We start from the raw sequence: 19,096 nt of genomic DNA, 5'->3' as shown, positions 1-19,096 counted from the left end.
TGGCTTCTGCTAAATGGGTCAAACTAGGCAGAAAGTCTACAAACACATAACATCCTTATAGAATATGATGTAACACTATAGATCAACTTAGCTCAGAATATATAAAGCATATAAACAATTACAGCAACATGATGCAACAAACACAGCAGTGCTACTAATCCAAAATACTGGAACAAACATTTATTTTTAGCTCCATTCTGCTGCTGATACAGACTTTAGGTTTCTGAACATTAAACTTGTTGCTGCCTTTCATAGTGTGTAACTTGAAGGCCCTGAGTACTTTCTCCCACACTGAAAACACTGGAATGATCAAATTATTTGAACATTACCTAATAAGACTGATTCAGGACAGACAATTAGTTATTCTAAACTTTCCTAGCAGTCCTTCACAAACAGGGAACAGTCTGTCTATTCTCTCCATCTGTCAGCTGCTGCTGGCTCTTCCTCCTACTCTTCCTCACACACTGCTGAGTTTGTCCTGGTGGATCATCAGGGGTGCAAAGCCTCACAGATGATGTGCAGCAGTGGGTCCCTCAGTCTGTCCTCACTCTGGACACTTGCAGTCGTCACACATGGAAATCAAATGTGTGATAAGCTGCAGGATTCAAACACAAGTGTGACTTATAAACACATGTTCATACTTTTATTCCACAATCAGAGAGAAAGAAACAGAGAGAGTGCAGGACAGACAGACAGGTGACAGTCTCAGGTGTATACACTGCTACACAACAGCACCAGAGAAGGAGGATTTAGTGTTTGTGTTATTACGAAACAAGAAGAGTTCCCAGATGGTGCAGTGAACACATGTGTGACTGCTGTGATTAAAGCATCTTTCTTTCAGCTTAACGAGTGAACCGTCAGCTCGTTCAAACACACGTTAAAGTCCGTTTGGCTCGACACCACCGAACAGAGGCAGCAATATAACATAGCTAACATTAACAGTGCAGTGAATCCTGCTTGTGCCGTGATATTCAGGACTGCAAACCGAGCAGCATCACTGACTTTCAGCTTGTTGTGTTTGTGGATATATGACTGACTTTAATTATCCACAAAATCATCACATTCTCTGTAAGATTAAGGTCGACTATATATATAAGTAAAGGCTTTAAAACGAAGTTAATCCTGAAAGTACAAACATCGCTAATGTCGCATAACTTTGCCGACATGTGGCCAACAGTAATGTTTTAATGTTCTTCGTTATTAAACATTCGCACATAAATTAGTGACATCATATTCAGTACTTACTTTTGACAGTTCACTCTTCAGCCGCTCCCTTCTGTCGTATTTTGCGACAAAATTATCCACACCCACCGCCGCGCTATGAATTGTGGGATATATGGGACCACGAAGCGTGCACCGGACCACCAGTGTTGCCAACTTAGCGACTTTGTCGCTATATTTAGCGAGTTTTCAGACCCCTTAGCAACATTTTTTTCTAAAACGCGACTAGCGACAAATCTGGCGACTTTTTCTGGCGTTATTAGAGACTTATTTATGACGACTTTTTGACGTGAAAGCGCGTATCGCTCTTACTCTCAATAAGCAGCGGGTGCTGCCTTGGGCACCTCACCCGTGCCAAAGCGCTCACAGGCGGAGGATAGTCTTCCCCCAGCTGCTATCAGGGCAGGCAGGGCTCCCGCACTGACTGTAACGCAGTCAGTTCTTCTTTTACTGTTATGTTGTTTTGTGGACCACAAAGTTTAAAACTACTTATGAACACACACACACAAAGTAACTCCACCAGAGTGCCTATTTCGGATCACGTTTGCCGGTCCAAGCCCGGATAAAGGAGCAGGGTTGGAATTATGACATTAAAAAAACAATAATTGCTAAAAGAAATTTAATTTGTAGTTCTAAATAAATTCTAGATGCATTTAATATTTCTCTGTCCAACCGAGTAGGTTACAATTACATTAGCATGACCAATTGTGCAAATTAGGCGATGACGTCATTTAGCGACTTCTAGCGACTTTTAGGACAGCCAATAGCGATTTTCCTTACTGAGGCGTTGGCAACACTGCGGACCACGCTTGATATTTGGGGAAATCGACGGCGCATTTGGAGTATGCATTTGAATTTTTCATTTTTTTTTATTAACAATTGGAACAATACAGTCACAAACAATATAACACAATATAGTGCAAATGAACTCTCGTGGAGGATAAATAAAAAAAGAACACAGTCAATACAACAAAACTAACAGCAAGGATATGGGGGGAGGGGGCTAGACAAAAATTCACAGTATTAACGGGGAAGAATTAAAAAAGAGCACAGGTTGATACACAATAGAGGTAATGATCAAAATAGTAGCAAATGGGAAATGTCATCATAGATTGTGGCAAATCTGCTTGACTTCAGTTTTTTAAATGCATTTGAAATACACTTCGAATTGGGACAGCCGTCGCGTGGCGGTGACGTAATCGCACTTAAAATGCGTACTTCAAGCGTGCAGACCCTGAATTGGGACAACAGGGACACAGCCAACGTCCTTGAAATCCGGGAAACTGAGGACGCAGAGGCACTGGAGTAACCTTCGTCGCCTCGCTGTGACGTAATGGGCCCTCGAAGGCTGCAGCCCCCGGACTTAGCTATTAGCAGCTGTTAGCCTGTGGAGCTGTCATCACCGATCCCGACACTCCGCGGATAAACCGTCACACCGTGAGTTTAATCACACTGTCGGAGGGACTTTAGGACCGTTAGCTTAACGGTCAGCTTTGCTCCCTCCGAGCGGAGATTTTCATATTAAAATAGAAGTTTCTATGTTTAATGTAGTGTACAGTGGGAGAAACTCGTCCAGCTGACTTCTTCAGTCTCAGCTGACTGCAGGTTTCCAACCTTATATAGACAGATCAAAGATCACTGTCATAGCCGATCAATGATCAATCACAGTTTGCATATCATTGATCATAAACTGACCTCACAGCCCGTTGTGAGTCAGGGGTGCTAGTGTCAGCCATTGAGCACAAGTTCTGTTTATAAAGTCGAAACCTGATGATGACGAAATGTTTCTCCCACTGAAAGCGTGCAGCCTTCCTGGACCCTGACCCTAGCCCTGACCCCTTCCTGGACCCTGACCCTTTTTCAATCTTAATTGAAGATTTTAATATGTGGGTATTGACTTTTCAGGTTTAGTTTTTCCTTGTAAGATAATTCTTCATAATTAAACAAGAGGAATAATAGTGTGATGTCTTGTATTCATCATGAAGGTATAATTTGATATATAATAGTTTTGATTTTGTGCAAAGTATCGGATCAGTGTAGCCTGAACTTTACTGTCAGGTGGTCTCTGAGCCACTTCCTGTTTGCAGTGGTGATAGACGGGTGGCGTCACCTCTGCAAAGAGGTGAGTGCAGGCAGGAAGGAGAGGAGAAGGAGAGCAGTATGAGTGCCAGAGGAGGTTTAAAGGTGGCAGTGAGACCTGCTGTGATGGTTGGAGATGAGCGGGAGCGAGCAGAGCGGGTTACCCTGATGAATCCTCACCTGGCAGGTGTTCGATCCCTGCTCTCAGCTTCATCTACACCAATGTTCTGCTGTCCTGACAGTTTAGGAAGTTTCACATAAATAAGCATCTGAATCTAAGTACACAAAGTGTTACCACAGATTATATTTCATTGGCTGTTCACCAGCGAATTAACCAATCAGACAGCTCGCCTATTCCTCAGGTTACTCATGACATTTTTTAACGTTTAGGTGAAGAAGGATGCTGTCTGCAGTGAGAGCTGCTCGGTGCGCCGTCAGATACCTCAGGGGTATCCGTACCTCTGCCATGGACACAGGTGATACACGCACACACACAAAAGAAAACACTGATGGAGGAGAGCAGTGAGGGAAGGAAAAAGAGTGAGTGGGGTTTAAAGTCTGGAGTGTTTCAAAGATTAACTTCATCGACTGCTGCTCGCTCAAACATTAACTGTGGTAAAGCAGATAAGAGCAGCTCATTGTTCTCTCGGGCCTTTCCCCTCCTGCTCCGTGACAGGTAAACAGGAAGCAGCTCACTGACATGCTTGTGTGTGAGATGATGAAGTCGGAATATTTAAATAATCTGAGTCCTGCTAATCTGAGGCAGTTAATCCGGCAGAAAGACCCCAGAATAAAGACCACAACAGGATTAGCCAACGGTAAGAGATCATCTGAACTGGACAGGCTTAGGACAGACTCGGGACAGCTTAGAGGTGAAATTTCTGCTGATTTGTTGGTTTAGTAAAGGAGCTGCTTTAGCGAATTAGCGTCCAGTAAGAACGTTAGCTTGTTCTAACAGTAAACATGTATACTCTCGAGTCATCCTCAGCCATGAGTGTTGTGGACGTATCTCCCAGAGTGTCTGGGGGGTGTATGGGGTATCAGGTCAGGTGCATGCTGGACTCAGCCAGGCGGTGGAGGGTTTGGGGTCCTCAGGATGTGGTCCTTCTGGCTTCGCTGACTGGCAGCCTCCAGCTTCCTCTGGGCTGCTTTTCAGCCGAGGGTGAAGCAGCAGGAATGAGAAACGGCTGCTCCGAGTCTGAAAAAGGGTGGCGTGCTCGCTCCGGGTTGGCGAGGATTTTCTGCCTCCAACACGTCATGTTGACGAGTTTGAGCAGATTGATTGACAGGTTGGTGTGGAGGCTGGAGCTGGTGCAGTGCAGCGAGGGTGGAGGTGTCGACGTACTGGTTCCTGCCCTCAGCGGGAACCGGTGACCACGAGCTCTGGAAATGCCTGAAAAGGATGATGTCATCCCGCAGAGCTGCCCGGACGGTCAGGGCTTCTTGGTTTTTCTCTGTTGTAACGTGTGTGTGTGTGTTTCAGGATACCAGCAGGCTAATGTGGTCGTCCTGCCAAACCAGCTCGCCGATGACTTCCATGCCTTCTGTCGCAGTAACCCCGCCCCCCTGCCGCTCCTTTATCGCAGCCAGTCGGGAGAGACTTCCTGTCCGCCTCTGGCTCAGCACGCTGACATCAGGTAGGACTTCCTGTCCTCTCAGACGTGCTGCAGAAGGTTTACGTTTGGTTCTGTGAGCCGATGATTTTAAATCACAGATGTTTCCTGAGTCCATTCACATCGTTCTCCATGCAGCACAAAGCTCCTGCGGACTCTCAGTAACCTTTGGAGCGCTCGCCTGTGAGGCGAGAGCAGAGTTTACTCAGATAACAAGCACATCACATTATAAAATCTGCTCATTTTGAATTTGATTCAGAAAAGCTGGAACAAAGAAGAAGGTGTTTGATCCTGATGTGATGAAATGATTGAACTTCTTTTCTGCAAACTGAGAGGAGCGAGCAGGAAGAGACAGACGCCAGACCAGACAGACGGTTTGGTGGATGTTTGTTTCGGACGCCCCTCAGCCTGAGAGGACGGTGGCCGGGCCGGCAGGTGCTGTGACACCACGGGTGCATCGACCAGAAGCCTGAGGGCTCACAGAGTTCTTATTTTTCTGCCCTATACCCGTCTGACTCCAACGAAGGGCGGAGCTTTCCGACTGTGTCTGTTTTATTTTTCCTGATCGAGTGTTTCCTGGTTGTGTTTCCTGTAGGACGGACATCTCGCAGTACTGTGTGTATGAGGATGGTCGGCTGGTGAAAACCGTCTCCAGCCTGCAGACGTACAGTGACGCACACAGGTAATGTTGAACATGAGTCGGGGTAATCATTGAGCCTCAGCCGTGACTGCGTCCTGGTAATAACTTACTGTTGAAATGGGCTCTGGTTAAAGCATAGCAACGTCTCCGGCAGGATCTGTCCTGAAATCTAAACGTGCTTTCAGCTTGTATCCCAGGAATTACTCTACACCAGCTCCTCCGTGCTGCTTTCACTGAAAACTCGACATTAAAGCACAAACACAAGCTGCTGCTTCCTGCCTCACCTGTTGTTTCCTGTAGCATAACAGTCAGTGATCAGCCTCCCTCTGCCTCGCAGGTCTCCACCCGGGCAGCAGGCGGAGCATCCCGGGTCGTGGTCGGACATGGTGTGTTTCTATCTGGGCTGCAGCTTTGGCTTTGAGGGCCGACTGAAAGAAGCCGGAGTCCCCGTCAGGAACGTGGAGCAGGGCAGGAACGTCAGCATGTACAGGGTACGCTGGGCCGCGCTGGGTCGCTGACAGTGTGCTGTGCAGCTCCGGCTGAAGCACTGTGGGTGCAGTGACAGGATCAGTCAGTCGAGCAGATGTTTTGGTTGGATCATCATCAGTGATTTTATGACCAGTCGTGTTTTCTCAGTATTCATTTATGCTCTCAGGTCCAGTCGACTTCCTGAATTATTTCACGTTCACTGTGACACACTCGTGAAGTGTCCGAGGGGTAGAAGTGAAGTGGGAGTAGTCACGCCCACCAGCAGCGCTTGTGTCATTCTGTCGCTAAACACGAGCTCGGAAATTCTCAGTGAATTCTGATGAAACTCTGCAGGAGCGTAGAGCGGGGTCATGTGACAGTGCACATTTGGGATCACGCTTCTCCACCAGCTCATCTGTGTGTGTGTGTGTGTGTGTGTGTGTGCAGACTGCAGTTCCCTGTGTTCCTGCAGGAGCGTTCAGCTGCCCTCTGGTGGTCACGATGCGTCCCGTCCCAGCTGCTCTGTTGGATGCAGCAGTGAAGGTCACTCATCTCAACCCACTGGCACATGGAGCTCCTGTACACATAGGAGATCCAGGTACACACACACACACACACACACACTCACCTGCAGCTCCTCTAACAGCCAGCAGAGGCAGCAGTGAGTCAGTCTCCATGTTAAAACCTTACAGCAGAGAAAACATGTTTACAGGATGATACACAAACTGTTTGGCCTCTGAGGTCTCTTCAGAACAACAGTTTAGGCTGCATTATTAGGGGCATGGCCTCTGTGACTGACAGGTGGATGGTGACACAGGTGGCTGTTGCTGCTAGCTGCCTGCTAGCTTCACCTCAGCTAATCTGAACAAAACTCAGATGATGAGGCTTCAAAATGTGGTGTCGAGATGACTGTGGCCATCTTTTATATACAGTGTGTCTGTGTGTGTGTCTGTGTGTGTGTCTGTAGCTCTCCTCGGCATCCAGGACCTGTCCAGGCCGGATTATGGTGATGCGGTGGAGCTGCAGCCTGGTGATGTCACAGTCTTTTGGGCGTGTGGTGTGACCGCGATTGAGGCGATCCTCAGCAGCAGTGAGCACTCTGATTGGCTGATACTGTGCTTACATCACAGCCTGCAGAGGACCTGAACAGTTTGTCTCTTTCAGAGCCTTCGTTGGCCTTCAGCCACTCGCCCGGCTGCATGTTCCTCACCGACATTCCTGACTCACCTACTTCCACCATAACTCCGCCCACTGAGGCCAAACCCCATCCTGAGCTGACCCCCCTGTGCTTCCAGGTGTCCCAGAATCCCTTGCTGTACAGCCTGGTCTCTCAGGGGACGGCGGCGAAGATCAGACAGCTGGAGGTGATGATCGGAGAAGATCCAGGTAGAAGGCCCAGGATGCTTTTTTTTAGGAGCGAATAACTGAGCTGATGATGGAGCAGGTAGAGCCTGATGAAGCTCCTCAGGTGTTTCAGCCGAGTCCACGACTAAAGTTTATTCTACAGAAAAACAAACAGGCCATAAAAAAACAGCTGTGGATTCTTTAAAGTCCTCACAGTCTGCCAGTTACACCAGTGCATGGCGTCCACGCCGCGCGCACAGACACGTGAAGCTCCTTTACTGTCATACGGGTGGTGCTGCTTTTTATTATTGTGCATCACAGAGGCTACTACACCTGCAGCGTGTTTAATGAAGGGACAGCTTTTGGGGTTTTTCTGCCAGTTTACCTGCAGACTGAACTTTAGTTGTCCTTTCACCTGCAGCCAGAGCTCCTCAGGAGTTTCATGTGGTCGTCCTCCTACCTGCCCGTCTGAGCAGCACCTGTCGGGTCGCCACTTCCTGTTCTTCTTTGTTTGAACGTTTGTGTCTGTGCGTCTGCAGGTGAGCGAGGGATCAGAGCTTTATTCGTTCAGGATGAACTCCTGCGCTCCTGTCTGGCTCTATCCCATTCCTCCTCTGTTGCCATAACAACGGGCTTCCCAACACACTACATGCACAGGTACAAACACACACACACAGCTTCCTGGTTCTGTGTGACCAGGAAGTTCAACATCGGATTATATCAGACTGTAAACAAATGATGGCGGTGGCGTCAGAAGCTGCCTCCATCATTTGTTTGCAGTCTGTGATGGGGGAGAGGTCACGAGTAACGCAGGTGATTCTCAGCGTTTGCGTCTCCTCTTCAGCCCTCCCGATGAAACCGACGGCCCACCAGGAGCAATTGCCATGGCAACCATGCTGCTGTCTCTGGGGAAACAGGTGACCATGGTGACGGATCGCCGGGCGCTGGAGATGAACCGCACCATCATCGATGAAGCAGTGAGGACGGGTGAGAGTTTTAAATCTGCTCTGGGATGAATTTAATTTAGAAATGTTCAGAATGAGAAAATAAAATGTGACTTTCAAAATAAAGTGCAAGAAACTGCTGTGATGTCACCCTCAGGAGTCCTGAAGGATGCTATCCCATTGGTCACATTTGAAGACGGTGGTCCAGACGCTGCGCGGCACTTCTTGTGTCACCATGGAGACCCTAACAAGCCCAGGTGAGCTGGCGTGTGAGGCACCTTCATGGATGGGCTGGATTTGTTGGTCCAGCTGAGCTGTGCATGATGGGAAAAAGTCCAGTTTACTAGTCGCAGTCAGAGATCAGCAGCTCTCCATCACAGACCTGCTCCACCCTCTGCAGCGAGTCCAAACACACGTGAGGACTGTCATGTGACGAGTCACCTGACTTCAAACCCCGTGAGCCCATAAAATAACGACATGCGGTGTGTGCAGCAGGAGTGCTGCTGTGACCAAAGCAAAAGGACACGTGTAACATTACGATGATGTCATCATAATGCAGAAAACCTCAAAAACAAATAAAAAGCATCTCTGAGTGTTCAGCTGAACAGAGAAAGAAGAATCTGCAGGTTTGTGAATCATCAGACCACACGTGAGCTCAAACAACAGGAAACGTGCACAGACTGTTCTTTAACTTTCTCATACATACAGCCACCTGTTAAATGGTAAAATGGTAAATGGCCTGTATTTATATAGCGCTTTACTAGTCCCTAAGGACCCCAAAGCGCTTTACATATCCAGTCATCCACCCATTCACACACACATTCACACACTGGTGATGGCAAGCTACATTGTAGCCACAGCCACCCTGGGGCGCACTGACAGAGGCGAGGCTGCCAGACACTGGCGCCACCGGGCCCTCTGACCACCACCAGTAGGCAACGGGTGAAGTGTCTTGCCCAAGGACACAACGACCGAGACTGTCCAAGCCGGGGCTCGAACCGGCAACCTTCCAATTACAAGGCGAACTCCCAACTCTTGAGCCACGATCGCCCCACGATCGTTATTCACACCTGCACAGGTACAGCTGCAGGTTCTAATGTGACACTGATGCTCGTTACCAGATTCGACCACCTGGTGGCGATAGAGCGCAGCGGACGCGCCGCAGATGGGAACTACTACAACATGAGAGCAGTGAACATCAAACATCTGGTGGATCCCGTGGACGACCTGTTCATCGCTGCCAAGCACATACCTGGAATCGGCACCACAGGCGGGAACCCTCCCACCATCTGATCATTACACTCTGTGATAAATCCAGCAGCCAATCACGACTCAGCCTTACAGGAGACTGAACGATTTGTGTGTCTGTGTGTGCGTGTGTGCAGGAATGGGTGATGGTGGGAACGAGCTGGGGATGGGGAAGGTGAAGGAGAAGGTGCAGAGCCTGATGCCCAAAGGCGGTCTGATCGCCTGTGAGGTTCCTGCAGACCACGCCGTCACCGCAGGTACGGCCTCTGCGAACACAGCAGCTGTCGCAGCATCATGCTGCTCACTAGTGTGAGCTGCAGGTCAGTTTGAACTAACCCTGTGTTCCATCTTCTCTGACCTCCTCCCGTGCTCCTGCAGGCGTGTCTAACTGGGGAGGCTACGCTGTGGCCTGCGGGCTCTACCTGCTCCACACCTGCCCAGCACACCTGCGCTACCTGAGGAAGGGGCTGGGACTGGAACCTGTGACCTCCACGGAGCAGCTGCAGGACTGGACCACTAACCTGCCGTCTGTGGAAAAGGTAACACACAAATGCTTAATAACTCATTAACAAGCACCAAATGTGCCCCCGCAGCCTGATCTAGAGCCTCTGTGCCTGTAAATACTCACAGCAGGAAGCTAACGTGAAGCTAACGTGACTTGATTAAATAGACTGTAGTTAATGCTGGCGGACGATCTCATCTCCCTCTCTCCCTAAATCCAGGAGGAGTCCTTCCTCTCCACTCTGGTCCGGTTTGGGATCCGAAGCGGGAAAACTGGTCACCTGGCCATGGAGGTGGATGGCCTGACCTTTCACCCCACCCACTCTGACATGATCACCAGACTGCTGGAAGCGACACGAGGAGGGCGCGGCACGTTTTAATCAGAACTCTTTATTATTCCCTGATGTGATCCCAATCCTGATGCAGGGAAACACAGAGGAAGGAGGAGAGGAGTGTGAGGGTGCTTAGCTGCTGCCTGGTAACCGCTCAGCCTGCCTTTAAATGCTCACAAAGCAGAGTGACCCCCGCGAGATGCATCGCTGCTTGTACCGTGTGAGCAGATGTACAGATTTTATTGCAGCACTCATCATCGTTGATGAGGATGATGAGGGAACATGTTTGGGTCGAGGCTGTGAAAGGCTCCGCCCATGCCCCACAAATCAGTTTGTTCTGGAAGCGCCTCAGGCCACGTTAACCGTTTGTGCTCCTGCAGCTGGAAGGACGTCCACCTCGAGGTGCAGAGCTGAGGGAAGCAGCTGAAATGTGTCTCGACTGTCAGTCAAAGAGGCCACGCCCCCATTAATGCAACCTTTAAACCTTAATAATGATAATAATAATAATGAGTTAATACAAGTTAACCTGGTGTTACGAGGGAGAAAATTGTCTCTAGAGACCAAACAGTTTGTGCATCAGGCTGCGAGCAGGTTTCATTTTACCTGGGAGTCTATGGGACCGACTCACTGCTGCCTCTGCTGGATGCTGGGGGAACTGCAGGGTAAAATCGTCCTCTCTCTGTGTTTGTTTGTCAGTAAATGAGCTGAAGAGGATTTATATGTTTTGTAGAAATGAGATATGAATAAAAGAATCTGCTCAAACCTGGCATTAAACAGCTTTCTTTTACCTTTTTTGATTCTTTCTTGGATGATTTGCAGATTTTCCTCCGTAGGTTGGAGTTTGTCCAAACTTGCAGGAGCTCCATCAGCCTTAAAAACACTGAGTCAGTCTTTTCTGGCTGTTATTAACATGCTAAACTGGAAACAGAGCGACGCTGAGATGTTTCTTATTCTCTGATACTCGATGAAGAGATTTAATTTGAATTCAAAGTAAGAAAAGCATTTTTCTGGGACTCTCCTCAGCTCTTTCTGGGACAGTGGCGCGGCTGCCCCTCTGTTGGTCTTCCTTGGTCTCTTGTGTTCTGGGGGCCTCTGGATGTCTGGAGTTTTGATCTCCTCCATACCTGCTTCATACCCTGGAGGACGGGGCTGTGGCTCCCCACACTCCCTAGCAGATCATTACATGGAGAAACCTTTGGAATACAAGCATGCTGATCCACACCGGTATGCACACAGGTGTACACACGGGTATTCACAGACGCGGACTACAGCTTTCTTGGCTGCTGCCTCAAAGCACATTGTGCGCTGTCTATCTTGCGTGCTGCACAATATCGTTTATTATTTAGTATCTACTGATATCTACTGCTAGCTAGTTTATTGTGATGGTGCCGTTTTTTTTATTATGTTGCTCTTTGTTGTTTGCTTTCTCTTCTGTTTTTTTTCTCCATACAGGTGACCCAGGTGTTGTTGTTTTTTTGTTTTTTTTTGTTGTTGTTGTTTTTTTTGTTTGTTTGTTTTTTTTTCTTTCTTCCCCCCCTTCTCACCGTCTCTTGTCCCCTTTGGTTTTCTTTCTCTCCCTCTCTTTCTTTCATTCTTTCTCCCTGTCCTATCCCCCAGTCATGTCTGTCCCGTTTGTAGCAACTGTAAATAAAATAAATTCATAATTATAATAAAGGTCAATCAAATGGACCAATATGGCAAGGCCATGATGATCCACTTGGTAAAAGAAAAAGAAAAAAAAAAAAAGGAAAAGCATTTTTGTTTGATGTTCTGCTTATCCAACGGAGGGACATGTATGACGCCCCAGAGAGCAGACATGCTGACATCTACATACCTGCTGTTTGTGAGGGGCAGCCAATCAGAAGGTTTTCTCAAAGGGGGTGGAGATGGGCGGAGCAGCCTGTTGTCTGTGTCAGCACTGTCGTGTAATGATCCAAACACCGTCACACCTCTATCCTACAGCTTCACGACTGAGCCGTGCTGCAGGTACACTCAGGACTAAACGTGACAGAATAGCACAGACCTTTATCAAACAGTTACTGCCTGTTTACCTCAGCGCACTGTAAGCAAAGCACTAATAAATGTGCATGAAAACAGTTTATTCAAAATAAAATCATTTGTTTTTCGCTATTTGTTTTACTTTTCCAAATATAAAAACTACATATCAGAATTTTATTGTGTCAGATTTGCTACATCTGCAGTTTTTTCCTTAAAATGTAATTTTTCTGTTTCTTTAGGTTTTCGAGGGAAACAGAATCACTCTGATGATGTAGACAGAAACTGTCTGTTTCTAATATGATGCACGAGGCGTTCAGCGGTTAACACCTGGTGATTCACCTCTGCTTTTATTGTGTTTTTATTTTCAGGCCTGTAGAAAGTACATTTCATGTGACGCATCAGAGCAAAGCTCAGATATGATCGTTTCCACTGGAGGGGGAATGATGTCCTGATTGAATGTTGGATTCTGTAAATGTGCAGAAAGCTGCAGGCGAGGCGCGCTGACGTGATTGAGTTGGAGGGGAAATGGTATCGAGGAAGGTGGAGGAGGATGGAGCGCTGCGCTGCGTGATTACAGAAGTCACCTTTAAACACGCTCAGAGGAAAATGTGCTGCCCGGGTCACACAAGTCCGACACATCCTGGTGCCTGCATCAGAACGCCGGCAGTGCTGCGTCCTTTGGGTCCACGTGTTATTAATACTCACGTGTCCACGCCGCGGCCTGTTCGTGCTGCTGGCTCTGAAATGAAAACAACAACTGCTTCACAGGGAAAAAACAGGTCATTTTATTCCGTTGCTAGGCAACATGATGACATCACTATATCTGATGTAGGTAAAAACCTTTTGGGGCCTGTGACGTACCTGTGTGGCAGCTGTGTTTCACCTGTTGGGTAAGAACAGTTGTAATCACCACTGCGGAGGCCTCTGCAGCCGGGACGAGCACACGGGGATATGTCCGGGCCTGCAGTGATGGTGATGGCTGAGCGGCCTCGTGGTTGTGTTTAGTGTTCGAGCAGCTGCATTTCTGCAGCCACTTGCTGAATGTACAACTCACCACAACACAGGAGGAGAGGCGGCCCTCAAAGCCAGATAATGACGAGTGTGGTGAGGCGTTTTCAGTGGCTGCACCTGAGTCGATGCGGGCTGATGAGAAGATAAGGTAAAGAAGGAATCAGCAGAAATCAGACCTGTAAGCAAGCTGACTGACACATCTTAATGAGGTCAACAAGTGCTTTAATCAGCTTACAGAGATAAGCTTGGATCATTAATGCTCCCCAGGGAGCGCAGGAGCTGCAGACGCCTGTGAAAAGCAGGGATCCTCTTACTGTCCATGCACCGAGCAGACAAGATTTTCCATGAGAGGTCACGCCACACGTCACAGAGCTGATTAGTCAGACTGCAGGCTGAAGAAAGGCTTCTTACCTGCATTCTCTCTAATGTCCAGCAGGGGGCGACTCCTCTGACGTCTGATTAGATAGAAGTCTGAGAGAAATGAGCCCAGTGGGCCGATTCCTGATGAGTTTATGGGCTCAGTCGCTGCTCTCAGGTCTGACTGAATAAAACAGGAAGTTCCCTTTGGACATGATGGTCCTGTTGGAGTCAGAATGGGGGGATTAGGGCGGGGCTAGCTTGTGATTGACAAGTCTGTCAATCACTGAGATTAACTACGGAGTTCCACAGGGTTCAGTGTTAGGACCAGTTCTATAATAACAACAACAATAATAATAATACATGTTATTTATAGGCGCCATTAAGACCCTCAAGGTCACCTTACGATAGCACAAGAACAATAGCAGCAATAAAATATAATAAACATTGCAAAATAAGATTTAGACATAAGGTAAAACAAAACAAAACAAAACACAAGCATGAAAGCATCAAAGCTGAGCAAGGTAAAAATGGACTAAGACAGTCTAAGACAGTATGCAATCCTAAATAAATGGTTTTGAGACAGGATTTAAAAGTAGAGAGTTTGTGGTCCGGAGATCTGGTGGAAGTGCATCCAAAGTCTCGGGCAGAACAACTAAAGGCTCTGAGTCCCAGGATAGTCAGGCGAGCAGGTGGAACAGACAGAATGAGGGGGCGAGTACGTATGGAGGCGATCAGATAAATATGGAGGAGCGAGGTTATGAAGCGCTTTGATAGTAAGAAGCAGGTTGGGTATCAGACGCCACCTCCCTGGGGACATCTCAGGCCCTCCAAGGTTTGGAGGTCTATCTCCCCCCACCACCACTTCCCCTGCCAGTGGCGGACTCCCTCAGGTGTCGGTGGGTTGGTGGTTCTTTGTGTCTGGGGATGGGCGTCCAGGTACACACCGGCTCACTCCTTGGCGGCCTGGAGCCTGGGGCTCGCTCGGGCCACTCCGGAGGTGGGGTGCCCCCGGCCTCTCGGCCTGGGGCTCGGTCACTCAGGCACAGCAGGCTGCCGGCGGAGCTCACGGGCGCGTCACTGCAACTCCCCCTGGCTTCTGCTCCGCAGCTGCTGGGTGAGCCCTCATCTGGGACTCTCCTCAGCTCTTTCTGGGACAGTGGCGCGGCTGCCCCTCTGTTGGTCTTCCTTGGTCTCTTGTGTTCTGAGGGCCTCCGGATGTCTGGAGTTTTGATCTCCTCCATACCTGCTTCATGCCCTGGAGGACGGAGCTGTGGCCCCCCCACACCCTCTAGCAGATTATTACATGAAGGAACCTTTTAAAAAAAACAAGCGCGTCCATGCTCACAGGTGTACACACGGGTGATCACACCCACAAACTGTTCTGTCGATCTTACGTGCTGCACAATAATGTTTAATATTTAGTATTTACTGTCATATTCCCATATATCATTGTGATGTTGTTTATTCTATTACTCTTGTTCTCTTCTGCTTGTTTTCTTTTTTCTTTCTCAGCAGGTGATCCAGGTGATCGATATATGCATTTTTTTTCTTTTTTTTCCCTGCCCGTTCTGTTGGTTTTGTGAGCAGCTGATCAGCGTGCTCGACAGCCAGTTTAGATAAACCTGTAAACAAAGATGGGTTTGAGGCCGACTTCAGCTGGATCTGTCTGAACGAAGGAGGAGCTGCATCTCACAAACAAGCCCTTTATCCTTCAAAGAGTCCATCTGCAGCTTCATCACAGCAGAACACCACCCACCTTCACATGATGAAGCAGGCCAGCACCGGGCTCTTCCTCACCTTGGACAGTGAGGCCAAAGAAACCACAGAGAGGCAGGAAGGAGCTGTTATCATCACCACAGTGGGTCAGTCTCCTCATATTTAAACGTTTCTAACTGAATGTTTACTTTCAGTCAGAGACACAAAACCAACACTGTGCCAAGTCAGACCTGCTGTGGCGCCCCCTTGTGGCAGTGAAGAGCCTGAAAGCAGCTTTTTCTTTGGATGATCCTCAGCATTAATTATTTCAATTTACTTATACAGCACCAAACTACAACAACAGTCACCTAAGGCACTTTATATTGTCAGATAAAGACCTACTGCCCCCTATGAGCAAGCACTGCAGTGACAGTGGGAAGGAAAAGCTCCCCTTCAACAGGAAGAAACTCCAAACAGAATCAGGCTCAGGAAGGGGCGGGGCCATCTGCCGAGACCGGCTGGGATATGAGGACAGGGACATGCTAATTAGCAGGTATGTGACCTTCTCTGTGTAATGGTCTCTGTGTTTTGTCGTTTTCAATCCTTAGTTTATAATCTTAATGTGTGAGGTAGAGTCTGAGGTTAGCACCAAGTCAGTTCAGTTCTTGATGTTTTGAAATCCTAGTTTCTCTGCAGAGTCGCAGCTTCATAGTTTGATGTTTTAGCTAGTGATGTGACGTTCTGTATCGAGGCTTCGAAGCTTGTGTCGAGTAATGGAGGGGGCGTTTCCGCGATGCGCGTATCGAGGCTTGCTTCATTTATGGGAGGAGCTGAAAATGATGACGTCCGAAGCCTCGCTGCCCGGCTGTACCACGTGACTGGTTCATGAAGCGGTTCGAACTTTGCCGCGAGCTATGACAGCGATACAAACCCCTCAGACTTCAGTCAAAATGTAGGTGTTTAATGGAGAGTTGCAGTTAGTGAGAGTTTGGAGGTTTATGAGAGTGAGGAGAGAAAGTTAGGAGAGAATGGAGCCAGCTAAGAAGAGGAGGATGTCCTCCCCTGTGTGGGAACATTGTGATCTTATTACTCCCAGCAAGGTATGTAAATTTCTACAGAAGATGTATTTTCATAATACTGATGGTGCAATACAATTTATGTTAAGCGGCTTTACTTTTGTACAAGGTGAAGTGTTTGCTATGTGCCAGGGAGCTGGGATATAACAGCAACACCTCATCCATGCTTAGGCACTACAGAGCTTTGCATGAGAATAAGGGGAACAGCGATTGTGGAGCAAGACCAGGTGAGCCATCAAATGCCATGATAATATAGCATGCAGTAATGTTACTAAATGATATAACAATATTATACAGCTGTTATAAGTTACGTGTGTGATATTTATATTTGTGCTTTGTCTTTATTGTCTTTCCTCAGGAGAACAATCTCCAATAGATGAAGACCTGGTTAGCATGGTGATTGAGGACTCCCAGCCATTTAGCATTGTGGAGGACAAAGGATTTAAAAGATTTGTTAAATCATTAAATCCTAGCTATGTTCTCCCCACTAAAAAGGCCATAAAAGCAGTGAAAATTTAGTTTTTACTGAATAAAATATGGGCAGGACTGACGCCTCAGTGTGTAGCTGTCCATACCTCAACGTTACAAAAGCACAACCATTGTCCACACCCCAACCACACCTCACCTCACAGTAAATGATCATTTTCCATACTGCCAGTATAAATATACAAAGTATGCTGCCATCACTACAATATACATGTTTTACACACTCCTTTTGTTGTTGACATTTACAGGCTGTGTGCAAAAGGCCACACTTCAAATTCATGCCAACTAATATTTTTACGTCCAGTAGGTGTCCTACTAGAGCAAATGAAGCTTCAAGAAGCTTTGTGCTGGGGTGAACCAATTGGATGAAAAGCTTCAGTGCTTCATCTGCCCATCACTAGTAGTTACGAATTAGCTTACAAACACGTTTAACTTACCGAAAAAGTGCAGCAGGGCCTCGGGTCCTTCAGTCGGGTAGTCCAGTTTACTGAAGAACACCTCAGGCTGTCAGGTTAAAACACTCTGTCGTGAGCTGGAAGGCGTCGAACCCTCCTTCCTACGTCCATTGGATTAGAGAGGTGATGTTGGGATTAGCTCTGGAATCTGCCCATCACTAGTTTTAGCTGAACTCTCCGTGTCTTTTAGTTTTGCTCCCCATGTCTTGTTTTTCATGCTTCGTTTCACCTGTCTATGGTTACCCAGGTGTTTCCCCTCGGGTCTACTTTTTGTCTTCACCTCGTTACCTGTGAGTCCTGCTCGTGTTTCCTGCCTCAGAGCTCCGAGCTGATCACAGATTTCAGATGGGATTAGGATTAACGGAGTTTTCTGAGGTTTTCCATTAAAGTGTGATAAAGTGAATCACTTGGTTTTCATTCTGGCCTCCGTTTCTCTGTCATGCCGGAAAATGCTGGGAGCGTTTGCAGACTGCTCCTGGGTGAAGTTTCTGTTTATTGTGGAACAAAGTGAACCTTCACGTCAGGATCTCTCCAACATTACAGTCTTACCAGGCGGCTCCTCGATGTCCGGCTGGCCACAAAGAGCTGCAGCAATGAAGAAGCAGAGACTGTAGATCCTGACTCTGTATTTACTATCACACAAACACATCTCCAGCATCTTTACGGGCATCTCATATCACTGCTGCAGATGATGTCCTGTGGTACTGATGCCAAAAACATCTGGATGGCTGCTAATCATCTCTCACTTGTCAGAAATGTAGGTGTTGCATTTACAACGACGTCCAAGCTGGAAAGAGAAGTGCTTTTTGATGCCTTTGTTTCGTGCTGTGGCCTCGGTAAGTCGTCTTCAGATGGCCTGTGAACGCTCCAAAATGCTGCTGCGAGGCTGCTGATGATGTCCTGTCACTGGCCTCGTGACCTGTTTCTCCGTCTGTGCATGAGCTCTCAGGCTCGAGTCGTGCAGGTCACCGACGGCTTCTGACACAGACCCGTTGGCGGTTCCTCGTTCTAGACTGAAAACTAAACAGAGGCTGCAGTTTCTAAACTATGGAAGGACCTTTGAGTGCGTCTGTGGACTCGTTTGGCCTGAGCCGTGCTGTATATGTCAGTGCTGTGTTTTAATATTTGAGGTTTATTACTTGCTCATCGCTGTTGAGCAACAAACTGTTCCAACTTCTGCAATCAGGTAGAAGGTTCCTCATCATCCAGGCAAGGACGGGGAGACTCAGGGGGAGCTGCTATCCCCCCCCCCCACACACACACACACACACACACCATCCATCGTGGCTCAAGAGTTAGGAGTTCGCCTTGTAATCGGAAGGTTGCCGGTTCGAGCCCCGGCTTGGACAGTCTCGGTCGTTGTGTCCTTGGGCAAGACACTTCACCTGTTGCCTACTGGTGGTGGTCAGAGGGCCCGGTGGCGCCAGTGTCCGGCAGCCTCGCCTCTGTCAGTGCGCCCCAGGGTGGCTGTGGCTACAATGTAGCTTGCCATCACCAGTGTGTGAATGGGTGGATGACTGGATATGTAAAGCGCTTTGGGGTCCTTAGGGACTAGTAAAGCGCTATATAAATACAGGCCATTTACCATCCATAAGTGACTGAGACAGGACTCTCTTCCAGACTGT

General features: G+C 48.0%; 1 protein-coding gene and 1 long non-coding RNA gene across 2 annotated transcripts; both read left to right on the top strand.

Moving 5' to 3' along the window:
* The first annotated feature begins 3,786 nt into the window (after positions 1–3,786).
* dglucy (D-glutamate cyclase) lies at positions 3,787–11,152 on the top strand. Its single transcript, XM_080870669.1, has 14 exons — positions 3,787–4,118; positions 4,784–4,937; positions 5,509–5,595; positions 5,891–6,044; positions 6,469–6,619; positions 6,989–7,111; positions 7,186–7,407; positions 7,905–8,022; positions 8,210–8,352; positions 8,467–8,566; positions 9,431–9,579; positions 9,695–9,814; positions 9,936–10,096; positions 10,280–11,152. The coding sequence occupies exons 1-14, from the start codon at positions 4,001–4,003 to the stop codon at positions 10,436–10,438; spliced, it is 1,959 nt and encodes a 652-aa protein (XP_080726795.1). The 5' UTR covers positions 3,787–4,000; the 3' UTR covers positions 10,439–11,152.
* A 5,209-nt stretch (positions 11,153–16,361) lies between these two features.
* Positions 16,362–17,282, top strand: LOC308389919. The gene is made up of 3 exons (XR_013970365.1): positions 16,362–16,554; positions 16,640–16,757; positions 16,889–17,282. It is a non-coding gene; the product is annotated as an uncharacterized lncRNA (long non-coding RNA).
* Positions 17,283–19,096: the final 1,814 nt, after the last annotated feature.

This window comes from Rhamphochromis sp. 'chilingali' (genome assembly GCF_963969265.1).
Source record: "Rhamphochromis sp. 'chilingali' genome assembly, chromosome: 21".
Classification (NCBI taxonomy): Eukaryota; Metazoa; Chordata; class Actinopteri; order Cichliformes; family Cichlidae; genus Rhamphochromis; species Rhamphochromis sp. 'chilingali'.
The sequence above is the reverse complement of the archived record's forward strand: the minus strand, read 5'-3'. Positions and strand labels throughout refer to the sequence as shown.

Excerpts from the sequence above, each read along its gene's own strand:
- dglucy (XM_080870669.1), top strand. The coding sequence starts at position 4,001 with ATGCTTGTGTGTGAGATGATGAAGTCGGAATATTTAAATAATCTGAGT. Across the intron at positions 7,112-7,185 it reads TGAGGCGATCCTCAGCAGCA|AGCCTTCGTTGGCCTTCAGC; the intron begins GTGAGCACTCTG and ends TGTCTCTTTCAG. Across the intron at positions 7,408-7,904 it reads GATGATCGGAGAAGATCCAG|GTGAGCGAGGGATCAGAGCT; the intron begins GTAGAAGGCCCA and ends GTGCGTCTGCAG.